The sequence below is a fragment of the Phyllostomus discolor genome, chromosome 9 (assembly GCF_004126475.2).
Source record: "Phyllostomus discolor isolate MPI-MPIP mPhyDis1 chromosome 9, mPhyDis1.pri.v3, whole genome shotgun sequence".
Classification (NCBI taxonomy): domain Eukaryota; kingdom Metazoa; phylum Chordata; class Mammalia; order Chiroptera; family Phyllostomidae; genus Phyllostomus; species Phyllostomus discolor.
In genome coordinates, this window is record NC_040911.2 from 17214189 (window position 1) to 17239071 (window position 24883).

The 24883-nt window shown below is 56.3% G+C and overlaps 1 protein-coding gene across 2 annotated transcripts in view; it reads left to right on the forward strand.

Annotated features, from left to right (window-relative positions):
• The window catches only part of MYO5B (myosin VB), a 249411-nt gene that overhangs the window by 139707 nt on the left and 84821 nt on the right, over nucleotides 1-24883 (forward strand). For both annotated transcript variants that reach the window (XM_036010235.1, XM_036010236.1), the window contains exons 6-12: nucleotides 937-1080; nucleotides 2854-2935; nucleotides 6176-6283; nucleotides 7448-7557; nucleotides 11719-11984; nucleotides 20738-20819; nucleotides 21380-21520. In XM_036010235.1, coding sequence (XP_035866128.1) covers nucleotides 937-1080; nucleotides 2854-2935; nucleotides 6176-6283; nucleotides 7448-7557; nucleotides 11719-11984; nucleotides 20738-20819; nucleotides 21380-21520 — 933 coding nt within the window. The remainder of the gene's footprint in view (nucleotides 1-936; nucleotides 1081-2853; nucleotides 2936-6175; nucleotides 6284-7447; nucleotides 7558-11718; nucleotides 11985-20737; nucleotides 20820-21379; nucleotides 21521-24883) is intronic.

Genomic DNA, 24883 nt, shown 5'->3' on the forward strand with positions numbered 1-24883 from the left:
AGGCTGGTGGGCTGCTGGGAAGGCAGGGTGCTCTGCTCTGGGAGAAATGTGAGAGTGGTGTGTGCGCCCCAAAAGACACCAGATGTGCTTCAGTTGCCCAGGTCTGAAGGAGGTGGTGTGTGCCCTGACCCGAGTGGCTCAGTGGTTGGGCATCGTCCTGCGAAGGGAAGGGTTGCTGGTGTGATTCCCCGTCAGGGCACCTGGGTTGCAGGTTCAGTCCTCGGTCGGGGTGCGTATAAGGAGCAGCCAGTTAATGTTTCTCGCATCAGTGTTTTTCTCCCTTTCTCCCTCCCTTTCCCTTTCTCCAAAAAATTAAAATTAAAAAGTACAGGTGTGTATACATGAACCAGCCTGGTCTTGCACGGTGTCACACAAATAAATGCTACAACAGTTTGGGCTCAAAACACTAAGTTTCTGCCTGGGACAGTTGGTGCGTTGGCAACCTTGTGAGTAAGTCCTGAGAGCTCATTCTGTCAAATGTAGAATTCTTGTCATCATCGAGACTGTCCCTTGGGCTGTTATGAAGTGTCACATTAGAGAGAAGTCTTGGACATGAGCAGGGACCGGAAGAGCCCTGGGCAGGGTCTCTTTCTCTGGTGGCCCTGGTTTCGTGGCTGGAAGGTGTCAGAGCAGTGGGCTCTCTGTGTCTGTGGACCTTTCCCTCATGGTCTCAAAATGATTTGCAACAGCTGTTGCGATCACGTGCACATTCCAGGCAGGAAGTAGAGCCCACCAATCAACTCATTACTATCATGGGCCATCCTTCAGAACGAAGGGGGCAGAAAAATGAAGCTCTGTTTTGCCTTGGCGCGGCCCGTTGTCATCCCGATAGCAGGGAGGTGCGGTGAGGGAGGAGATGCCGCTGCAAACACGCGGTCCTGACATCCAGAGAGCCCTGCTTGCTGTGCACAGCTTTGGTTGGTTTGTTCTGAACAGGCCATTGGAAACGCCAAGACCACTCGCAATGACAACAGCAGCCGCTTCGGGAAGTACATTCAGATCGGCTTTGACAGAAGGTACCACATCATCGGGGCCAACATGAGGACCTACCTGCTGGAGAAGTCCAGAGTGGTCTTTCAGGTGCGTGGTGTGACCTGGGCTTCCTTGTATTGTTTTCACCCTGGATGCTCGTACCTGCCCCCTCCCCCCATTCCCCGTGTCCAAAGAGCAACTCAGCTTTCCAGTCTGGGATTGGATACCTTGTTCTTTCAGTCTTCTTTCTCTCCTTTCATGAGTAAGTATGGATTCCATAGCCATGGACATCATACCTGAAAAGCCTTTTATCAGTGCTGTTATTTCTCAGTGAGTATTACTTTTAGACCCAACCAACGAGCACATATTATGTGCTCACCTGTGCTATGCACCAAAGACATGGCGAGGACCCCATCAGCCCGCTCCTCATGGTTTCAGGGTCACGAGCAGGGTGAGGGCATGCAGTGTCTGTGGGTCTCAGTGGTCCCCAGCCTCCTGCCCACTGGGCACGCTGGGAAAGAGGGGGAGCCTACTGGCTTCCCTTTTCAAAGTAATGGATGCCCCGCTTCTCACCGGCCTCGGTTCCTCATCTCTCTGAGCTCACCTTCCATTCCCTCCCCCCCCACTACCCCTTAGCCTCTCGGTAGCCTCTCCCTCCTCCATCCTGGCCTTCCATGGTGGTCAGTGCAGCTCACCACATGAGGAGAGGGGCCCTCCTCCAGCCCCTTTCAAAGTCCCGTCACTGAATTGTGACGCGGTGTGTGCTCCGGTGTGAGCCAGCCACACACTCTTCCCTGGTCAGATGGCGTCCAGGCCCTTACAATGCAGCTGCCATCAGAGGGGACATCAAAAACAGCCACGGCCCTGCACTCCTCAGTGGCACCTGACCCCATGCAGACCCTTAGCAATGGATTTAATGCGTCTCTGCACTGGCTTTATTGTTTTTATTTTCCTTGTATCGCCTAGGCTTTTTCTCCCCATCCCAGGTTTGAGCTGACAACCCCACACCCTTCCTTTCCCTGCAGCAAAGCAGACAGCCTGCCGTACTGGCTGTGGGTTGGGGTGCTGGTTGGGGTGCTGGCCAGGGTGCTGGGTATCCAAGGAGCCTTTCTCTTCCTTGCTCCTGTGGTCAGGCCTCCTGAAGCCCCCGCCACCCACTGCCACCACTGCTAGTGGAAGGCAGTTCTGGCCTGGTGTCCACTCTGAGGCCTCTCTCAGCCACAGACCTTTCCTGTGTGCCCAGCCCGATGGTGGGCTGGAGCCCAGCGTTTCCTTGGCTCCGAGCCTCCCCGAGGGGATGGGAAGCCCACCGCAGGGGAATTGTAGTCTGTACCAGGCAGCCTGCAGCACAGCTGCCCATCGCTGTGCGCTGATGGATGGACCCGCCGTTGGGGGAATAGCAATGATGTTCTTCGTAGGAGGAAAGGGAAAAACGTGTGCTTTCATTTAAGAGGTGAAACTCCTGCCCTGGCTGGTAGAGCTCAGTGGGTTGAGCACAGAGCCTGAAAACCAAACGGTCACTAGTTTGATTCCCAGTCAGGGCACATGCCTGGGTTGTGGGCCAGGTCCCCCAGTAGGGGGTGCAAGACATACAATCACACATTGGTGTTTCTCTCCCTCTCTTTCTCCTTCCCTTCCCCTCTCTCTAAAAATAAATAAAATCTTGAACAACAACAAAAAAACGTTGAAAGGTGAAAATCCTCAGGTTGGAAGGAGGCCCCCTAATAGTGAAGGGAAGTTCGAGAGGTAGGAATTGAAGGGGGCACCGTGTGCAGGGGCAGTCGTGACCTCTGTCACCCCGAGCACCCTGGGATTAGGATGAGGAAGGGGCCGATCTTGGGGGTGACTGCCCTAAAGCTGCCGAACTCTGTTCCCCTTCAGGCAGACGACGAGAGGAACTACCACATCTTCTACCAGCTCTGCGCTGCGGCCAGTCTTCCGGAGTTCAAGGAGCTCGCACTCAGTAAGCCAACGGGTGCCCGTCCGCTGGGTGGGCTACAGCCGGTGGCAGGTATATGTGGGGGCTCTGTGAGGAGGAAGGGGGCTCTGCTCAGGCCCACTGTTGTGGGGGCACATCCCTTCAGCCCCTTTACCCGGGGCTTCATTACCCAGTCGGTAAAAAAGCATTAATTGCACCCGGGCTTTCTGCCACAGAAAACGTTGGCGAGGATAAGAGGCACGGGGTGGAATGGTGTTTGCAGAGCAAAGAAGACTTTCTAAGTATTATTGTTTTGAAAAACGTTTGCACTTTTTAAAAATTTAATTTTTATCTAATCCCAGAAAAAGGTTTCCACTTTTCACACCCTAAGAAATATGTCCCCACCACGAGGATCCAGAGGTTTAATTGATGCCATCACTTACTGTGACCGACCCGCGTTAAGTGACAAAATGAAGGGCTGAGACAGAGAAAGAGATGGGAGGGAGCAGAGCATAGACCTGGGATAAAGGAGGGTCGGTCGCTGGAGAGGCACCTTGACGAAGCCTGGGCCCCACCTGCGGGAAGGCAGGAGTGGGGCCGCTGCTCAGCGCTGCTGGGCAGCCGTCCTCGGGTTCTCCCGCACGCCGGCCCTGCAGCACTGGGCGGGGGGCCGTGATGCAGTGGCCCCGGCTGATCCCATCAGATAAACAGACCCTCCTGTGGTGGGGCCTGGCCACCGATTCAACCCTCAGCCCGCCCTCTGCACTGCCTGCCGTGCTCGCCTGGGGCGCCTGTGCCCCACACCCCAGCGTACCTGGCTGTCCTTACGCAGCTCACAGTGGTCCCAGTGCAAAGTGCTAAGCAGGTGCTGAGGGAGGCCTCCGCTGACGCAGGTCAGAAGGTTCTGGGGGGAAGCAATCATTCAATTTGGACCCAGGAGGAAGCCCTGGAGGACACGCATTATGTTGGTTGTGCCTTGGACTCTGGTTGTTCAGTGTTTGCGAGTGAAATCGTAAAGTCCTTGGGTGCAGGAGGGACTATTACAAGCTTTGGGGAGCAGGGACCTTGAGACGCTCATGTTGGCTTATGGTCACAAGGGACTGGGAAGACAGGCCACATTATCGGCCACTGCCACCCTCCCCGCTCCCTCCCAGAGAGGGGACACAGACCCAGCTGGGCTTCCTGGGGCTAACCTGCAGGAGATGACAGCTTTTGTAAGGCCAGTTGTTATAGAAAGTGAACAAATCCTGGCAGGGTCCATCGGGCTGTATTTAGACCTTTTTCCCCAAGTAATGTGGCTTTCAGGTAAAAGGGAAGAAATCCTCCCAAGTTTTTTTGCACTCACATTAGTGTATGAAGGCGGAAATGGCTCTTCCTTATCCCGAGTCTCTGCGAGATGCAGACTCCCTGGGCTCCTGGCCGGGTCAGCTGGACACGACCCAGTCCAATCAATTTCTCACACTCCTTTCCCTGTGTGTGCCCCCAAGAGCATCTGGGAGCCAAGCGAAGACCTTTGATAAGCTCTTGTCTCCGTCTCTTGGGGTGGGGCTGGGCCGTGAGCCCCGGAGCGTGACATTTAGCTTCCCTCATAATGCTGGTTGTGTATGTGGAAATGCCAAACAAGTGAGAGACTGGTCAGTAGCCTCTAGTGACCGGTTAGACCTCCTCAGCCCCTTGTCTTCACCTAGAACACGCTGTTCGGATGCAGAGAAAAAAGTCCTGCAAGAAGCCGCCTGGCCCAGCAGGAGCCTTGTGCCCTTGCGAGTGGGGGGAGCAGACTTACATGCAGCCATCGCTGCTCCCCTCCGCCCTGTTGGCGGTGTTCTGTCCCATTCCCGTGGCTGCAGGACGAGTTGTTTTTTCTTTTTAGAAAGCAGCCCAATGAACACTTTGTTACAGTGTGAATGAATGAAAGAAGTGTAATGGGCCGGTAGTCGTGTGACTACAGCCTCTGGGTAATAAGGAACAAATCCTTTCTTCTTTTTCACTCCATTGCTGTGTCGATGCAGTTTTATCAACTGTCTCCCTTGCCTTGCACAGGCCACCCTCCCCGCCCCAGATGAGGTGCAAGCCCTCGGCCGTGGCCCTGGGGGTCCACTGCTCTGATCACTGAAGTTCATGCCCCCTCCGTGGTCTGTACCCGGCCTGATCCCGTGCCTGCCTGTTGAGCCAGTTCGTAGGGGACGCTGCGGTGTTTTCCTCCCTGGAAACTCCAAGTGCAGAGAGGCCCAACCTGGAGGACAGGAGGAGCCGTTCTGGGACGGGGCGGCCGGTGACAGCGTCCTGGGCCTGATGGAGAGCCGAGGAGGCCTGGGCAGGCTCAGCAGACCAGGGGAGTGTCTCTGAGACATCTGTCTGATTACGAGGGCCCAGAGGGCGATGCCAGCCAAAGCAACGGCAAACCTTAAGGCAGGCGGACGGGCGGGGTGGTTGTGATTAGATTCGGGCCATTTGGCAGAGGATGCTGCGGCTGAGCCCGCGGCCCCTGCGGTGAGGGGCCTCAGCCAGGGAAGGGACCCAGCGGGCCCGAGCTTGGGAACTGGAAGCCGGGAAGGTGGGGCGGGGTGTCCGACTCAGGAGGGCCCTGGCCGTTGACAGCAGGGGGTCTTTGATAGACGCTGCACATGCCTCCTTCCCTCCAGGACAGAGGTCTAACGTCCTCCTCTGGGGTGACTTCCCGGTGGGTTCAGGCGCCACTTTTGATAAGGCGTTAGGCCGAATTTGTGGCCAAGTCATGGGATCTCACAGGTGAAGAACTGTTTCCTCGACAGGCGATCTGGTAACAGGCTCCCACGCCTGCCACACCCTGGCCGAGCCTGGGCAGCCTCTTACAGCCCGCTGTGGGTTCCTCAGGCTGCCGGCCAGAGAACGGGAGTAAATAATACCTCCGGTTTTTCCCACACATGCCCCGTAAAAAAATCATCAAATGTTTAGGAAGGTGAGTGTAAAGGGAAATGAGAAGGGTGCCTTGCGTGTGTCAGACCCTCCTCAGAAACATGTCCATGATAAACCCTGCCTCCCAGTGAACTCTCCGTGACTGACTTGTCTTTCACACGCACGTGGTTTTCTCAGAACAGCTTTACACAAACACAGCAAACCCATTCTGACAGCGGAGCCTCACTTTCCAGCTTTTGTTCCTTGGTTTTCTCTCCCACGTGTGGAGGAAGTCCGGCTGGGGAGCTTGCTCAGGGGGCAGAACTGCTCTTGCATCAGCCACCGTCTGCAGGTGAACTGGGGGCGGGGCTTCCCTCCAGCGCCTGATGCCCCGCCCCCTTCCTTCCACAGCCTGCGCGGAGGACTTTTTCTACACGTCCCAGGGCGGAGACACGTCCATCGAGGGCGTGGACGATGCTGAGGACTTTGAGAAGACGCGACAAGCCTTCACGCTCCTCGGTGAGGGGCTTGGGAAGCGGGCGGCGGGGGGCGAGGGGGGTGGCGGGGGGCCGGGAAGTCTGGTGCTGATGCCACTGCGGAGAGAGAAGCAGAGCCTCGAGCTGCAGGGCCTGTCCGCTGTCACCAGCCGCTGCAGGAGCCCGCTCATCCCTGGGGAGGCTCTTCCTGCTCCCTTCTCCCGTCCTGGCTCTCGGCTCCAATGCTTAAGGCTTGGGGCTTTGCTGACTTTTCAGAAAAGTAAGAAGTTGAGAGTTGCTCCGGTTGGTGGGTCATCTAAGTAAAGTTTTCAATCCTAGCATGATGCACTTTCATGCCCACTGATACAGGTGGTGCTGGCATTTTTACAGCCCGATAAATGATTGCCTTACAATTAAGTAACTAGAGCGGGGGAGGAATATGCGGGGACAATTGTACTCTCTCCCAAACTGAGCGGTAAGCTGACTGGCATTCATGACATTATTCTGTGATTTTTTTAAGTCTGAAATATCTTGCAATTGAAAAAGAAACAATAATGCCTTAAAGCTGAGTATGAATGATAAAAGACCATCCGTGTCTTTGGTGACTTAGTTGCATAAATAAAGTGGACGGTGGGTGTTTGCTGCCGCAGTGGCCCCGAGGTAGGTGGCGGGCACACCTGTCCCGACCACACAGCCCGGGGTGCGGTTGCCTGCAGGACACCCAGCCCTGCCTCCCTGGCGCACCCCGAGAGCACTGCTCCTCCCCCCGCCCCCCGCTGGCCCTTGTCACAGATGTGTGCAGGGCGTCGTGTTGGGAGAAAGATGACCGCAGACAAAGGGCCATTCTTATCAAACTGGTGAAAACAACCATAAAGCATTTGGTTGAAATCTCAAGTCTGAAATGAGCCCTCATGTTTGCACCTCTCCTCTGCTCCTGGAAATTAAACTGGTGCCGTGACCCAGCTGGTTTGATCGGGGCGATTGATGTGAAGATGCATCCCTGTCGCCTGGGGGGCCCTTGGCCCTGGGGCTGCCGCCACTGTGCCTGGTGATCACCTGGGGAGGAGCTGGCACCACCTCAGGCCTCGCTGGCCCGGAAAGGAAAATCAAACCTTATTCCTTTTTCAAGTCCTGACAAGAAGGGTGAAATGTCCTTTCCATCCTGCATGGACGTGGAGTGTCATCGGTTCTTTTTTTTCCTCCCCAGGAGTGAGGGAGTCCCACCAGATAAGCATCTTCAAGATAATTGCTTCCATCCTGCACCTTGGGAACGTGGCGATCCAGGCGGAGCGTGACGGCGACTCCTGCAGCGTGTCGGTGAGTCGCGCTCCTACACGGGGGACAGAACGCGCCCACGTCTCCGGTGCTCTGGCCACACGCAACGGGATCTACCCGCCCACTTGAGGGCACTCTTGTGGGTTCTCTGTTCTTACCAGTAACGGGTGCTGTCCCCTTGATGATGGCTTCTTACAAGAACAAATCCTTTTCAGATCCGCTGCCATCAAATTTCTGTCACGGAGGGCAGGGAATTGAGTAGCTATTAAATAAATCTATTTTTAGTTTTTGACTTTAGAGAGAGACAGACATGGATTTGTGGTTCCACTTATTTATGCATTTACTGGTTGGTTCTTACATGTGCCCTGACTGGGGATCGAACCCACAACCTTGGTGTGTCAGGGCAACGCTCCAACCAACTGAGCTACCTGGCCAGGGCAATAAATTATTTTCGATGGGTTGATTTGCCAAGCATCCTGAGGCCCGTGGAATCCTACCAAGTGTCGTCAGCCCACAAGTACTGGGGGCTCCCAACTGTGGGCCACACTGCAGGGCTGTGGAGGAGGGCTGGACATGTACTTGGTGGCCGTCCCCAAGGAGCTGACAGTCCAGCTAGGGAGAGGAGGCAGCTGACAACACAGGCCAAGATCTTGACAGCGTGAGGCGGAGCCTTGAGACCGCCCTGTGAAAGTGCCACAGACCAAGAAGTGCCTGATGAATGCTCGAGATGACTGTTTTTTCCCAGCACCCAAACAGGGCCCAGCGGGTGGCGACCGAAGAGGCCTGAGTGAGTGGAGGGCAGAGGGGGCACCAGGCAGAGCAGATGGCTGCTGTGGGCACTCGCCAGGGCTTCCCTGCGTCGTGCGAGGCAGCGCTGATGTCCCGACCACGAATGCGTGGTCTGCGACAGTGCAGGACAGGCCTCTTTTGTGCCCACTGACCGCGACACAGGCGGTGCTGGAGGTGGGGGAGGAGGGAGGCAGGACAGACAGAGGTTTGGGTGCCCCATGGGGCAGCCAGCCTTTCCCTCCGAGCTCTGAGCAAGTTGAAGACTTGGAGCACAGGCACCTGGTCCAGGCTGGTCTCAGACGGTTCTGCGGCTTGGAGGTTGTGCAGAGAACTGACTGACTGAGAGTGAGAACTGAGCATCAGGACAGCCAGTGTTCAAACCCTGGTTCTGCCACTTACCGATCGTTACTGAACCTTCCGGGTCTGTTTCCTCATCTGCAGGGCGGGGGCAAGGTTACCTGCCTTACTTAGCACAGGGCTCCTGTGATTCAGTTCCTACCTGTTGTCATCACTGTGGTTAGAGCCAGAGTGGGCCTTATGAGCACCCTTCTCACTGCACACGGTGGGGAAAACTAAGGCCCGGAGAGAGGAGACACCTCTAAGGTCTAATGGCCACTGATGGCAAAGCCGGTCCAGAGCCAGCCAGTGTTCCTCCCCCCGCCCCCACCACACCACTGCCAGCATGGCTGCCCCCACGGACTGCCAGTCCCTGGGCCTGGGGCTGCCCTCCTCCGCTGCGCACCCCCATGGTGCCTAGCACAGCGTGGGGTGCATGGGGTACACCCCAGGAATGCTTTGCTAACTGGTTGCCATTGAAACTCCCCCTCTCCACTGCGTTTTGGTTTCTTCCTTGGGACACAGGGTGGGCCCCATACTGGAACTGCTGCCTGTCCATACGCTGTGTGCCTTCTGCTCGCTCGCGTTTACTTTCAATTAAGGCATGAAAATGTGTCCCACGACTGCCCGAGTTGCCTTGGAGATGCAACAGCGCGCAATTACTTGGACGCCAGAGGCAATTTGTTTCTTGAATTTGGCCCCATGGGCTCCACAAACCTAATCTGCTACCTCTGATGCTGGCTATTTGTAATGGATTTGGCATCATTTAATTAAGCTTAAGTGTAAATTACATGATGTCGAATCAGTTTCAATTAGCACCTTTAATCAACAGTCAGAAGGGGGTCATAGAGGGGTACACCACAGCTCACTGCAGTGGGGGGGCACCCTTCCCAGGAAGATGATCAGACCCTTTCTCCGCTGCATCCACCCGGGAGGAGCCAGGCAGGGCAGGGCACCTGTGGGCAGCAGGTGTGGGCACTTGTGGCTGCTGGGAGCAGGCCATTGACATGTCAGGGCATCCAGCTGCAGTGCTGGGCCTGGCAATTACGAATTTCCTGGAAATAGGTCAGACGAACAAGTCAGAGACTTGCCACCTCTGAACCTGTCGCCCGCCAAGCAGTCCCCAGGCGTTCCCCCTTACCGCACATGGCTCTGTTTGGGGGAGGGGGCGAGCAGCTAGGGGGTCCCTGCAGTGGGGGAGGCTTGTCAGCCAGGAGACCTGCTCCCCCGCAACCCCGCCTCTCCACACCCACCCAGCCCTGCTGATTCTCGTGGGCTCGGTGAGGGGCTCTGGGCCACAGCCGGGGAGTGCACTTCACCGCCTTCTCTGCTGAGAAGGTAGGGGGGTTGGGCTAGGATGGCCGTTCCCAAGGTATTTTCCTGGGAACAAAAATCCTAGGCCTCTTCTTAGGGAAAGAGGGGTTCTTTGGCCCGGTAAGTTCAGGAAGTGCTCGGTAAAGTACCTGGGTCTTGATGCTGATGGGCTGCCATTACGAACCAGTGCATGCAGTCCTGTTTGACCTGAGGCCCGGCCCCACCCCTCTTGTTAAGGAGAGCCAGTCGCCATGCTCTGTAACTGTTGCCCCGCACACCATACTTTGTAAAAACACTGACCTTGATGGCTGCTGGAGGTTCTTTCCTACTCAGGCATTCTGTTACTTTGTAACTGTGTTTGTTTGGGGTAGATTTCAAGTGTCCACAGGAGAAATACACACACACATAGAGCCTATATATAGAGAGAGGAGGGAATGGTACAGATATCCGCCCATTTTCATTGAACAAGCCCTCATTTAAATCCTCCCATGCAGCCTCATCAGGAAATGAGTCCCCCCAGCAATTTGGGGCCATCAGGAGACAGCAGTCATGGTCCAAAGGACTCCCTTTCAGCCTCAGAGTTAATAAGCGTGCCAGCTGGCTCATGGCTGGGCTATCAGCTTTCCTGGGTGGATTTAGATGAGAGGGCAACAAATGGGTGAGAGAAACCTCGTAGGAAAAGCGGGTTTTCCGTGAGGTGCCCTGGTGCCCAAGAGATGCACCCATTGCGTGAAAGCAGACAAGTCCCTGCGGGTGATCTGGTGCTCAGTGGCTCAAAGGCCAGGAAGTGTGATTGGTACTTGGGGTAAAGGAAGGTCAAGGTGAAAGGCAGCTAGCTGGCAGAGGCAGCTGTGTTCACTGGGTAGCGGGGCCCTGGGCACCTGGGTGAGACGCTGCCCTGCTCTAGGACTGGGCGTTTCACCCGGATCGAGAGGAGCCTTAAGCCGGAGGGATCCTGGCTTGTTTTATTTTTCAGCTCTCAGCCTGTGATGTTATCAGTTAGTGTTCCAAGTGATTTTTCTCAGGTCAAAATTTGTTCCATGGTTTTGCCATTGGTCCCAGCCTTGCACCTGGTTTCACCTTGTCCCCTAAGCATCAAGTGCTTTAAGAACATAATGTTCGATTGCATGCTCTGTAGTGTCACTGAGGCTAAGATGAAAGAAAGGCTGCTTGCAAGCTCAGGATTGCACGCGTCCGTGCAGGAAGGGCTGCGTCTGTGTAGGGTCAGCTCAGGGTGCCGTTCTGCGCACATGGCTGTCAGGCCGGGTGCTCGTCAAAGTTACATTAGACAGTGAGCACTTCTTTCTGGGCTCCAGGTTAAGCACTGCACGTGGAACTCTGCGTTCGGAAACGGCCTTCACTCTGCGGACTCTGCCGCCTGCCCTCGGGCTCCTTAATCTTCACAGTTTATCTGTGCCTGAGCTGTCAGTTCTCGTGCGGCTCCAACCCAACCGGTGCCTCTGCAACCAGCTGGCCGTGGGGGAGGGGACGGGATAAGTGGAGCACGTTTTTGTCTGTTAAAGCCCTGGTACTTTGGTGAGTAGCAGGCGCACTATCCTCCACTTGAATCACACTCTTGGGGCCCTGATTGTCGTCTCCACTCAGCGGTGTGAGTGTCAGTGAAACTCCGGAGCAGTGGCTGGCGACGAAGTGGGGCTCTGCAGTGCTGGGCTGTTCTGTCGCCGGGCAGGAGGGCAGAGGGCACGCTGGCGGGCTTGTCCCCCACGTGCCTCCTGAGCTGTCTCCCGTGTCTCTTCCTTCCAGCCTCAGGACGAGCACCTCAGCAACTTCTGCCGACTGCTGGGGGTGGAGCACAGCCAGATGGAGCACTGGCTGTGCCACCGCAAGCTGGTCACCGCCTCGGAGACCTACATCAAGACCATGTCGCTGCAGCAGGTGGTCAACGCTCGCAACGCCCTGGCCAAGCACATCTACGCGCAGCTGTTCGGCTGGATCGTGGAGCACGTCAACAAGGCGCTGCACACCTCCCTCAAGCAGCACTCCTTCATCGGGGTCCTGGACATCTATGGGTGGGTAGGCCTGCGCCCTCGCCCCGCCCCTGCCCCCGCCCCTCCTGGGGGCCCTTGGTGTCTTCCTGCTGGCGTTCGAGAGGCCTCCTGGGCAGGTCTCATTCAGGAGTGGGGGATGTGGGATGGCATTTTTGGTTGTCACGGTGCCTAGAGTCACCACGGGCACCTGGTGGCCTGAGGTCTGGAATGGCCAGTGCCCCGCAGCATGGAGGCCAGTCCCAAGCACACACCTTGCAGATACCGGGAGCTCCCCTGGTGAGCAGCCCTGGAGACGTCTGTCTGGGCAGCTGGGAAACGGGCCCAGGGAGGGAGATTCTTGCCCGGCGTCAGACTGGAATTTCCTGTGAACTTAAATTCGGGCTTTGTATCTGTCATAGTTAAATCTACCGTTCGGCTTCACTCACTGAGCCTCCAGTCAAGGTGATTACTTTAGCACCATAACCTCAGCCAGCTCTGTGCCGTGTCTTCATTCCTGAGGCTTCTCGTGTTTTCGGAGTCCTAACCTGACGGAAGGGGCCGTGGCTCCTCGTCTCAGCCTGTTTTGCAGGGAGAGGCAGCGTGGCACGGGCAAACCTTATGTGGCCAGGCGTCAGGAGGCCGGCGTTTTGCTCCCTCGCTGTCACCAGCTCGCCGAGCAAGTCTGCAGAGCACGGCCCCTTTCTGGGCTTCCGCGGCCACAGCGCAGGACGAGGTTTGAGCTGCAGGCTTTCTGAGGTTCTCTCCAGATCCCTCTTCGATCGTTTGACGTGATGTGCGGGGTCGCACCCTCCCTCACACTTCATTTACGATCCGTGCCCTGCCAGACTTCTTTAGCTAATAATGGATTAAGTCCTCCCAGATCTTCGTGCCACAGAAACCGTGGCCCCTGTCCTAAAGGAGAACCTTGGACCCCGCGCAGGGCAGAGCGGGAAGCGCGGCGATGCTCTGGGGGAAACAGCGGTTGGGGGGGAGCGGGGGGGCTGGGATGTGCCCCGTGCAGAGGCTGCGGTCAGGGAGCCTCCCCCGTGACAGTGGCCACTTCCCGGCACTGCCGGTCCTCACGCCGCCGCCTCTGCTCTCGTTCATCACTGGGTTTCAAGCCGAGCCATGCGGCGTGCCATGGGGGTAACGGCAGAAGAAGGAAACTCGATTTCTGGCATGACAGAGGCCTCCAGAACATGCTGAGGAGTGAAGTCACGCAAGGCAGCAGGAGGACTTACAGCAGGGCCGATGGGACACTCGGTTTTAAGGCGGCAGACGGAGAACCGGTGTGTTGGCATAGCCAGGGAAAGCCTTGTGGGGGAGGTGAGCTTGGGACTGGGTCTTTTAAAAGCTGGGGCAGCCTACGAGGGGCGGGGCAGTTGCCTGCAGCCACAGGAGCACAGTCCAGACAGTAGGAAACAGTGAAGTGTGAAAGGAAACATCCTGGGCGGAGCCACCCAGCGTGGGAGGCAGGCGAGCGCGGCCTTCCTGGGAACTGCGGGCTCCTGGCTGAGTGAGCGTGGGCGACCACCGCTCCCGCCCGCCAGTCTGGTCGGGTGCCTGAGTGTGAGAGTCTGTGCTCAGTGCTTCCAGCGGCTCTGGGACGGCACAGCACAACCTGCGCGCCTGGCCGCCCGCTGCCCACGGCCAGTGATCCATTGGGCATGGCTCCCCGAGCCACGAGCATCCGCAGGTCATCGGCTTCCCCGAAGGACTGACCTGTAGTGTTACCTTCCAGAGTGAGACCTGGAGGAACTCGGGCTGCAGCGTCCGAGCCGGTCACCTGCGTCTGCCTGAGTGAGGATCTGATTCTGCTGAGCTTCCAGTGTGGGGGAGTCACGTGCAGACTCGTGACTAGCGTGAAAACATATCTTGACTTCAGTGCTACTGATATGTAAAGCCTCACTCGTCCGTTCTGTTCTGGTTATGCACTGTCTCGGCAGTGCCCCGAGTCTGAAAAGACGGCTTCCCCGCTTCCCGGGGATCCCCAGGAAAAGGCTCTGCTTGTTGTTGAGGGGCCCCAGCTTCCAGTGCTGCCGAGCCTGGCTCATCTTGTGTAAGCGGGGATTTTGTGCTGATATTTGCCATTTAATTTTGTAATTGAGTTCATTTTCTCCAAGGCCTGAGACTGCCCACGGGGGAGAAGCAGGTGCCGGGAAGGCTTGCTCGCCCAGGGTTTCACGGGTGGACGGCCCGTGCATGGGTGGGCAGCCTGAGGACCCCGACCCCTGTTTCTGGGGCCGACTCCTGACTGGTGCGTCTCCCTTGTCTCAGGGTGGCCGTGGGTTCCTGTGCGGGCGTCTGACAGCCTTCCCGTGAGAGCAGGGGCCTGTCAGGAGGCCGGGCAGCACAGGACCGCCTACCCTTCGGGCTTCCTTCCAGACATGATGAGCTTTCTTTTAAATCCCTGTTCTTCCTCAGATGCTAATTTACTTTCTCAAACCATGTCATAAAGAAGTGATATTTAAAAAGTGATTCGCTCTCCTGGAGAAGGAAATGCCTTGCAAGATGACTGATATGCCCAGGGCAGTGCCACGTCCACACCCTGTGGGCAGAGCTGGGGACAGCAAGTTTGATATGGACGGGTTCAGCGTTAATAAGCTGGCCGCATTCCTGGGCCCTCTGTGGCCAGAAAAGCACTCACTGGCGCCCCCTGGAGGTGCGTGTGCGAGCTCCTCAAGGCTCTGATCTGCTGAGACACGTTGTATCCGTTTGCACCCCCTCAGCTCTCTCTTCTGGTTGGAGGGAATGTAATGAACGAGCAGGTGGCTTGAATCTGGAAGTTACTGTTTCTGATCCGTGAGGGCAGGGGCATCGTTTCTTAATCTGGGACAGGATGGTGGCTGTCTGGGATGACTGGCGTTGAGCTACTTCTCGTCATTTCCCTTTTCCAATCATGGTCTCTTTCTGCCCTATTTCCTTTGGACACCTTCCGTAAACGCATGGAATCTTTTTTTTTCCCCCAATGTAGTCATCCATCAGTTATCTGGAAGTGGGCATCACACGTGACACTCCTCCCTTGCCCTCTCTAACCAACCTCCTGCCCCTTTCACACTGACTCTGTCTTTAGGTTTGATTTGTGCTGTAACTGTGGGATGTGATTCTCTCTAAGGAGACTGTCATCCTCCGTGGCATCAGAAAACTCCATATTTTCTTTTATTTCTGAGTTTTCTACCCAAATCACTGACCACCCAACGCTGGAGAAGGAGAAGGCCGTCTGTCCATTGTCTCACTTGTTGTGTCTCAGCCCTACGATGGGGATACTCGGTGCACATAGACATGCCCTTGGATGGCCTCCTGCCTGTGACCTTCTTACTCCCCCCTGTCGCTTGTGAGCAGAGGAGTGGCATGTGGAAGCTGGAGAGATTGGGAAGGATGGCGAGGATGTGTTTCGGAATGCATTAAACCCTGTTCATTAAGAGAACAGGAATGAGTTTTCTCTCTCCCTCTCTCTCTCATTGGGTTACAAATGTGATAGCTAGCAAATAAAGAGTGGAGTTGCTGCTCCCTAGCCCATAATTAGGCACTAATTACTTCCACTGGGTAATGTCCCCAGGTGAGCTGCAGCCCCATCCATGGCATCATTGGCTCTCCAATCAAGCTCTTTCTAGAGACAACGGAAAAGAGTTTTGTAGTATAGATGAGGCACTCCAGGTTTTTCTGTAAATGTTCAAGATGTTACTGTACAATCAGCAGCCAAAGTGAATAAACACTCGCTTCTTTGTATACGTAGCAGGCAGTGCCCGAGCCAGCATCGTGACTCACGGAGCCCCTTTATGCTGTTCTGACTGGTAGTTAGTGCAGACAGCAGGCTGGCTCTGAGCACCTGCGTGTACCGCATGGGCCACAGCTGCCTCCACCACACCTCTGATGCATCCCTTGCTGCAGTCCCTTCCCTGTGGCTCCCCCGAACATCTGTTTCCAGCTTCTCAGTGCCCCAGTAGACGGGTGGTTTCCCTACAGCTTGCTCCCCTGCCCCAGCTCCTAAAAAGTGCAAAGCAAACAACACCCAGAGCAGTTTAACCAACTCAGTCCGAGCTCCTTTCCTTAACTAAGGATCTGGGAAGCTGTCTACAGGGCATTTCTTCCTGGGCAAAGGATAGAGGGTGATAGGAGGAAGCCAGGCGTCTTTGGCCGGGGTTTCTTGCCCACGTTGCATCAACTGGCCCTTGCCTCTGCAGGCTTGATTAATGGCAGCCGTAACCCTTTATTGCCCTCCGTTCCTCAAGGCAACAAGAAATAAACAGCTTCTATTTGGGGAAAGACACACATTTATTTGTCTTTGACTTGAGCCTTCAACAGGTGATGGGAGCTTTGGCGATGACCGGCCTGGGCATGGTGAGGACAGTTGGCCTAGGAGACCTGGAGCAAGGCAGGGGCGTGGACTCATGCCCAGTGCTGAGGAGCGGTGGGGGAGGGCACAGAGGGAGGGTAGGGTGTTTGGGCCCCAGAAGCGGGCAATGGGATTTGCTGGGGTTTTATATTCCTCTCAGCCCTCGGGTTACTTTCTGTGTCTCTTACGATGTTTCTTGAGTGCTTTTTAATGAGGTGTCTTTAAGATAATTTTTTAAACTTGGCTGAACAAAACTGTAACATAAAACCCACCACATTAGCCATCTGGGAACGCACAGGCCTGCAGGGTGACGTCCAATCATGTTATTGCACTCAGACCCCTGAGCTTTGAACCGCCCCACCGTCCCTCCGGCCGGCCCTGGAAACTGCTGCCCCACGTCCTGTGTCCGTGAGCTCGTACCCCTCGAGGTACGACACATCAGCGGACTCCATGCCTCATGCATGTGGGATCATCCCGTATCTGTGTTCCCACGTGACCCTCGGCGCAGTGGCAGTGGGCGAGGGTGATCTTGGTGAAACAGGACAGTGAGGCCGCGCCCCGTGACTCCTGTTCCTCTGACCTGTGCTCCTCCGAGGGAGGGGCTGTTTCCCCGGACTTCAAAGCATCCCGGAGCTCCCTGGGAGCGAGAGGTTCGTGGAGGTTAATAATTAACTCAGAGTGCCTGGTCTACTTAATTTTTATTGCAGTTTCACTTTCCAGCAAACACTGCCCCACTTGTAGAGGCACGGGTGATCCTCACCACGCCCAGAAGTCGGGCTGGAATGAGAAGGAGGTGGTTTTTTCCTTCTGCTTTTTGAAGGAAGGAGGACATGGAAGGAGGGGTGAGAACTGAACCCCCCCCCCACCCCCCGACCAGAGATCTCCCGTCTCAGCGTCAAGTCTGAGTCTGCGTTTCGACCTCCCTCCCACCCAAGGACCTGGTCTACAGTGGTGTCGACCTTGACTCGACAGCAGAAGTCTGATGGTCTCCAGTATAGACATTTCTTTGTGACGGTCAATGTGGACTACAAATCGAGTCACTGGGTTCACTTTGAAGAGCCGTCTCTGTGGGTGGGAGGGATGGCTGCAGGTAAAACTCCGCTGTAGAGGAGAAGGCGCCTGGGTCCCCGCCGTGGCTTCCGGAGGCTGCTTGTCTCAGACGCCTTCCTAGCCACCCAGACCCCTCCTTCGTCTCCGGTGCTTTGGTGTTGCAGTGATTACCCTAGATGGCAGAGAAATTGTTTCCAGATAATATCGTAGAAATCGGGAAATTAGGAGCTCATTTCAGGGCATCTCGAATTAACGAGAATGTTCTTTGTGGGGTGCTCTCAGTGTAAACCTTCAACCAGCGGTGAGTGGGATAGAGACCCGTTCTCTGCGGAGCTCAGGAGAAGCCCTGCGAGCCACCACACGCCGGTGCCGCTGTCTGGCCACTTGCCAGGCGGCTCCTTTCTCTTCCCTTTAGGTTTTATCGGTTAAACTTCCTCTGGGGCTTGGCTGGCACGAGCGGCTTCTCTTGGGGAGTGGTAGGGTAGGAGCGGGGAGGAAGTGGGATGCTAAGTGACATAACTAGGTCTGTGAGGGGACCACCACCTGGGCTGAGAGGGGTGCAAACTGGGGGTAACTGCTGGCAGGCCCAGGGCCCCCCTCCCTGGAGCCCTGGAGTGCAGCCCTGGCTCGGACTTCGCATCTTTGATTGTGTTTTATTACCTAGACTTGCTTCTCCTACGTGGGCGTGAGCCAGGGCTGTTCATGTGCAGGGCTTTCGGCAGGCAGTCGACTCCTTTGATCTCCCTCCACCTCCAAGCTTTACTCTTTGGTGGAGGTGGTGGGCGCAGAGGAGGAGGGGATGCCTGACATGCTCTGGGCAGTGCGACCCAGCCCACTCACTGGGCATCTGAGGCATGTGTTGTTGCTGGCCCCTCTGCATGGGGTACTTTCTCAGCACCGTGTCCAGCCCCTGCGGGGGGCGGCGCCAGCATTTTTACTGGGAGTGGTCACTTTGGAGGCCAGTCTGTTTGGAAGGGCTGACTTCATTTTCTGTAAGATGGAGAAAATGCCGCTGTCCTCCCTGAAGAAGGAGCGAGGCGATGTAGATTTAAGGTGGCGCAGGCCGGAGGAAGCCTGCGCCCCAGCCCCAGACCCCGCGTGGGCACCCCACTCTCCGTGTGCCCCAGCACCTCCTCCCCAGGGGCGTGGTCCTTGCTCACCCTCCCGGGCCCTCACTGCCTTCTTCCCCTAATGGAACGTTCTCTGTTCTCTAAATGGAGAACGTGGCCTCCGAAACCCGGCTCTCTGGGTTCAACTACTGGCCCTTCTGCCCACTGACTCTCTGATTTGGGGCAAGTCGTTTAACCTCCCTGTACCTTATCCCTTCAGCTGGAGGACGGGAGTAATAATACATGCTGGCTCTTGGTGTCACGGGCACCCCGGGAGTGAGAGCTCATGCAGCACCTGGGCCCAGCGCACTGCCGGTGCCCAGCAACGGGCCGCTGCCTGTTCTCTCAGCCCGTTGTGGGCGTGAAAAACGGCACCTCCTCCCCCTGGATGTCTTCCCCTTCCCCTGCCTCGGCCTGAGGGCATCGCTCAGCGTACAAGGCGGCCCCACTCCTTTGTGGCTGCGGCTGCTGGCCGGTCGAAGTGGCCCCAGCTGCTGAGCTGTGCCACCCCCGTTCAGTTGTGCAAGAGCACCCACCTGCATGCCCCACTGGTCATCCAAAGCCCCTCATCTGCACCTCCCTCAGAGCCTTCAGAACCTTCCCGCTACTCGGCAGCACTGGCTTCAGTGACGCCCTGACTGGATCTCGCCCCGACGTTGCTCCAGTGACAGCGGCCCTCCCTCTCGCACACCTCCCCCCAGATCAGTGGGCTCCACCCTTCTGCCGGTTTCTAAGATGCAAACCTGATGGTCAGAAAGTAAATAAAAATAAAAAATCCTTCAGATTCTCCCGTTGCCCCTGGTGAGATCCAAACCCCTTGGCGTGGCAAACAAGGCCGGCAGCTGGGCCCCCGCCTGGCCCGGAAAGGCCCTGTCTCGTTGCTGAGCCCAGCCTCCACTGGGCACGCTCCGCCGCCCTCCCCTCCGCAGCGACCCGGCCGTTTGCAGAGACATGAGTTGATCAGCAAATGACGGAGTTGATGAAGTATAAATAGTTCAAACACGTTCATTTTTTAAAGGTAAAACCTATCAAAGACCTCAGCCAAGATCACAGTTCACAAAGCACAGATGATTTCACGCACAGAAAACTTTGAACTCCATTAATGATCAGAAAGTAAAACTCAAACAAAAGCACCATTCGCGTGCTAGGTCGCCACTGACTTTTAGAAGTCGCTCTACACCGGGGACCGCGGCACGGAAACACTCCCACCCCTCCAGAGCGCAGGGGCTTTGTGGGGTGCGAAGCGTTCTGTGTCTGAGTCTCGGTGGCCGTTGCCTGCTGCAGAATGCTCGTCAAGAACTCGTTACTGTTCATCCTTGAGTTTGCTGCATCTTGCACGTCAACTCCATAAACGTGAATTTAAAAAATGAAAACACCCTTGACCAGCACTGGGAGAACCAGACACTTGCATACAGTGGGAAGTGGGGGTGGGGTGATGATATAAATTGGCTTCGCCGTCCTGGAAGTCATTTTGCCCTTGTCTAGTAAGAAACCACGCTCTGACGTGATGCTTCTCCTCCTAAGGTACTATCCTGTGGAAGGAGTCATGAAGTCAAAGGTGGATGTACAATATTTGTCACAGCATCGATATCAGCTGAAAACCAGAAAAAATTGTTCTGTGATAGGAGATGGTTACATTGTAATTCATCGGTGTGGGGGGCGTGGCCAGCCCATGACGAGCCTTTGTGTGAACTGGAAAAAGGCACCTCCTCTGGGTGGAACAGCCACTCCCAGGCTTGGGGGGGTGGGGGGGGTCACCAGCTATATTTCAACCTCACCTGGGCGCCTTGTGCCACCTGCGGGTCAATCTATACAGTGGTTGATGAGGCTGATACTAACACAGATGCTCTGGGGGAACAATGGCATGAAGAAACGTTTGTCGTGGAGAAATAAATGACAAAAATGGTCTCATTTTACATATAATTCTAATTCATTCAAAAACATAAAATCGGTAAAAGAAAACCTACCAAAATGTAACTAGCGGTCAACTTGATGGAATCTTGGGTGACTTTCTCTCTTTTGTATCTGCTCTTTCTGAACTTTTCCCGTTGTTGGTATTTTTTTCTAATTATGAAAACAGATGTACATTCTTGCTCTCAAATGTCACAGGGCTCTGTCATCCCGGTACCTGCAACAGTGGCCTCTTGCAGCACAACAGCAGGACATGGGGTTTCTGGGCTGGCGTCAAGGCAGAGCCGGATGGGAGTGCAGGGGGCACGGGCGGCCCTGCAGGGCCCCGGAGAGTCCTTCAGTGACCGGCAGTGTCACCGACTTTGTCCTCTCCTCTTCCTGCCCTGCAGGTTCGAGACGTTCGAGGTGAACAGCTTCGAGCAGTTTTGTATCAACTACGCGAATGAGAAGCTCCAGCAGCAGTTCAACTCGGTGGGCTGTGCATCTGGACCCGGGGTTTGGTGGGGGGGGGGGGGGGGGGGTACCTCTGTCTCCCTGAGCACGACCGCCCAGGCCACTTCTCTTCTGTCCAGGGTCAGCGGGCTTGGGCTCTGCCCTGACCTTCCGTGGGTTTCCTGGGGGCGCCTCAGCTTTAGGAAGGCTTCCCCACTGCTTGAGAGGAGGCCTGAGTGGGGCGGCTGGGTTCTGAGGGTGAAGGAGCCTCCTCTGGGCTTTGACTCCCGTCTTCCCGGGCCTGTGCTCCTGGGGCACCGAAGCGGCTGCAGGCAGACACGAGGCTTCCTGTGGTTGTCTGGGGCGTGGCCTGTGGGCAGTGGTCAGGATGCCCTAGAGGAGGTTCACGGGAGTGAGGGTCACCCACTGAGCTTTTCTTTTCTGTAGTCCTGACAGTGACCCAGGGCCCAAACCTGTCATCGTAAGTGCACGTCAGCATCCAGGACTCAGAGCTCATGTGGTGGCTGCCTGGAGGGGGGAGATGAATGTTAAGGTGTACATCCCACTCACTAACCTGGACCTTCCACTTTTTACCCTAGCACGTCTTCAAACTGGAGCAAGAAGAATACATGAAGGAGCAGATCCCGTGGACCCTGATTGATTTCTATGACAACCAGCCTTGCATCGACCTCATAGAAGCGAAGCTGGGCATCCTGGACCTGCTGGATGAGGAATGCAAGGTAAGAGCGATGATGCCGTCACCCAGTCAGGTCGGTTCTAGGCTTGGGGTGGGGCAGAGGACAGCTGTGTGGTGCCGGGTGACACCGGAGACCTCAAAGCTGGAATTTCTTCTGCCACTGGCTGGCGGCCTTCAGTGTGCCAAGAGAAGCCCCGGCATCTCCGGGAACAGGCTTCCCTCCCACAGTCCCGTTCGAGATTCTGTCTCTCCTCCAGCCCCACACCCCCAACCCGAAGGCAGCACCACGTGCTGCATGCTCTCCAGTGTGGCTGCCCCCGGCCCTGGGTGGAGCGGGGCTGCAGCTCTTCCCTCCCCTCCCCAGGGGGGAAGGTCAAGGTCTACAGGATTCTGAGGGGCACAGGAGGCAGGCAGTTGGTCTTGCCTGGTCTGCCCAGCTCTGCGAGGAGGAGCTGACTGACCCTAACCCTCGGGGGCATGGCCCCTGCTCTCCTGCGTGCACACTTCTCATGGAGACACTGAGGTCCTTCAGGCAGACTGATTCTGCGGGACTCACTGACCCTCGGTGACTCCGCCTGCCCTTAGGCCCCTGCCCAAGGGAACGTGTCCCAGAACGTCCGGTGAGAGCGGTGGGGGCAGTGGTCCCAACGCAAGGGCGCAGAGACCTCAGACTGCTCCTCAGAGGGTGGGACGCAGCCACCACAGGGAAGCCCAGAGCCGCATGGGGCTGGGAGCCTGGTGGCCACAGGAGTGGCAGGGACTCTCAGCACACGGCCATCCCCGGTGCAAACCACACTCAACAGTGATGAAAGTAGCCTCTGCAGTCCCTAGACGCTGCAGCCCTGGTGTCCCCAGTGCAGGTGGGATGCCTAGACCCCCGTTCTCCGTCTTCCTGCTGCGTGCACGCCGCTGTGCACCCCTGCCAGAATCTGTGTTACTTTCAAGGAGCCGAGGGAAAGTAAAACACGACTCCATGGACGATCTCTGCCTCATGCCCCCTGGAGGCTTCTGTTTGGGTCAGATTTGTGGAATCAGGTGATTTCCATGTAAGACTGTATCCAGTCCAAACTCCTGCCACTTCAGTCTGTCAGACACCTGGAATGCATGCATTATGCTCCTACTGGATGTCTGGTCTGTAGGGGAAATCCTCAGGAGAGGAGGGAGGGACAGTCCTGCCGGCCAGCAGGGGAGGAGCCTGGCCTGAGCGAGCGGGGCGGGGCCAGGGGAGGGCTGCAGGCGGGACCCAGGGTCCCAGAACAGGCTGGAAGAGAGGAGGAGAGGGGTTCAGGAGGGTCATGACCAGGCTGTGGTGGGAGGAGGAGGGAGACAGAGGGAAGGCAGGGGAGTGAGCAGGCGAGGACCCAGGGAAATGGGAGATGGGGGGACCCTGGTCTCCGGGAAGCTGGGGGTGGGTGGATAGGATGCAGCTACGAGGGGACGTGCTTCTCTCTGTGAGGAGAGTAGAAGGGGCAGCTGCTGTGGGTGCAGATGAGCTTCCAGATGCAGAGCAGGAATTTGCGGTTTCCTGCTTGACTCTGTCTCCCTCCGAGGGAGGACAGGAGGCACCTGCGCAGAGGTGGCAGGTGGGGTTAGGAGCTTGGGAACGGAGGAAGGGGGGAGTGGCTGTGCTGGGAATGGGGAAGAGAAACAGCAGGGGACACCGATTTGTGGGCTGGGGCCAAAGACCATAAATTGAGATTCTGGCATCGTCCGGGCCGACTCCCAGCTGGGACCTAGGCTCAGTGTCTTAACCCATAGTATCAATTTTCACAGTGAGATTTGATTATTTCGGGGGCAGTCACACTGGTAATCTAGTATTCCTTGATTAACAGCAGGGGAGCGGCCATGTGATCCTAGCCAGCCACCCGTGTTTGGGAAGCCCAGGACGGGTACTGGGATTGGCCTGGAGTTGTTCTGCTGAGCACAGAGAGGGCAAGGGTGTTCTCTGAAGGTGGGAGGGTGAAGGCCTCACCCCGTCACTGGGGACGGCTGCCAGGTGGGGTGAAGGGGGACACGGCCACCTAGAGGGCTCTTAGGCCGGCCGCGTCCTGGGGGCCCAGTCACAAGTCTGAGATGGCAAGAGGAGCCCCGAGGGGCTGACGGTGGCTGGGTCACTGGCGCGAGGTCCGTGTGGGAGGAGGCACCCGGGCGCCCGCAGAGGTCCGGGATGGAGGGAGGCAGCGAGTGGGTGACCGGGAGGCAGTTGTTGGTGGAGCACCAACAGGAGGGGAACGAGAAGCAGGGGTGGAAGACCAGCCATCCGCTGCCGGCTCTTGTGCAAAGGACAGGTCCCGGCCCCCGGGTGTCCCGGCCAGCGAGGGAAGCCTGTCCGCGAGGGTGCGGTCCCTGCCCAGGGCCGCACACGGCACCTGGTGAACCCCATCCCGGGGCCCAGGCTTCTGGGGAGGAGGCGCTCAGTTAGCTAAGGGCTCTCTTTTCCCCTCTGTTTCTTTCTGTTGTATTTCAGCAGCAGAGAGTTGAATCAGGTTTAATGTATTTTCACAGCGCCACTGAGATGTAGTTAACATACAGTTCAGCCATTTAAAATAACCACGTCAGTGGGTTTGCATATGTTCAGGGTGGTGTCACCATTGGCACGACAGCCAATTTTAGAACACTTCGTCCCCCAGGAGAAACCCACTAGCGGTCACTCCCGATTTCCCCACAGCCCTGGGCAGCCAATAGTCGGCGTCTGTCTGTGCAGATTTGCTTGTTCTGGACATCTCACACCGATGGGACCTTCCCTTTTTAATGGGGCCATTGGCAGGCCCCAGGGACTGGGCCCCTGAGGGATAGACAGTCCCTGTCTAGCTTAGGGCAGAGCTGGGACCCTGGCTCCTGACCCAGTGCCCTCCACCCCAGTGCCCTCCGCCCCATGTGACTTTAAGAGGAGAGTAAAGACGCGTGTGTGAAGCTACTTGCACATTTTTTCCTAGGCTTTTAAAAACTATTATTCTTTAAACAATTGCTAAGACTGTACTCAAATAGAAGGCACAACAGTCTTGCTATTTGGATTGTGTGAGGGGGTAGAGGGTGGTTTGCAAATACAAATTAAAGATGAAAAAAACTCTACTTCCAAAGAACCCCTAACAATTCAAGAAAAGTGTTATCAGTTGCATTCTAAGCATTTAAAACCTGTCTCCCAATTTAAATTTCCACGGTAAGAAAACAGTTGGTCGGACATTCCCTTTGAAGGATTCGATTCACTGCCTGTCCCAGAGCTGCAGATAGCCACCGTCTAGATTTTATCAGAATACAAGATTGGCTTTCCTTCTCCGAGGCCCATTTTAAATCTGCCTCTGCAGAAAGATTTTTGGAGATTAGTGCCTCATACCACTCCCTTCAGCCCCTGTGGCTAAAACCCTGCCGCCCGACAGGAGAGCACAATGGCAAAGCGAACGTGCCC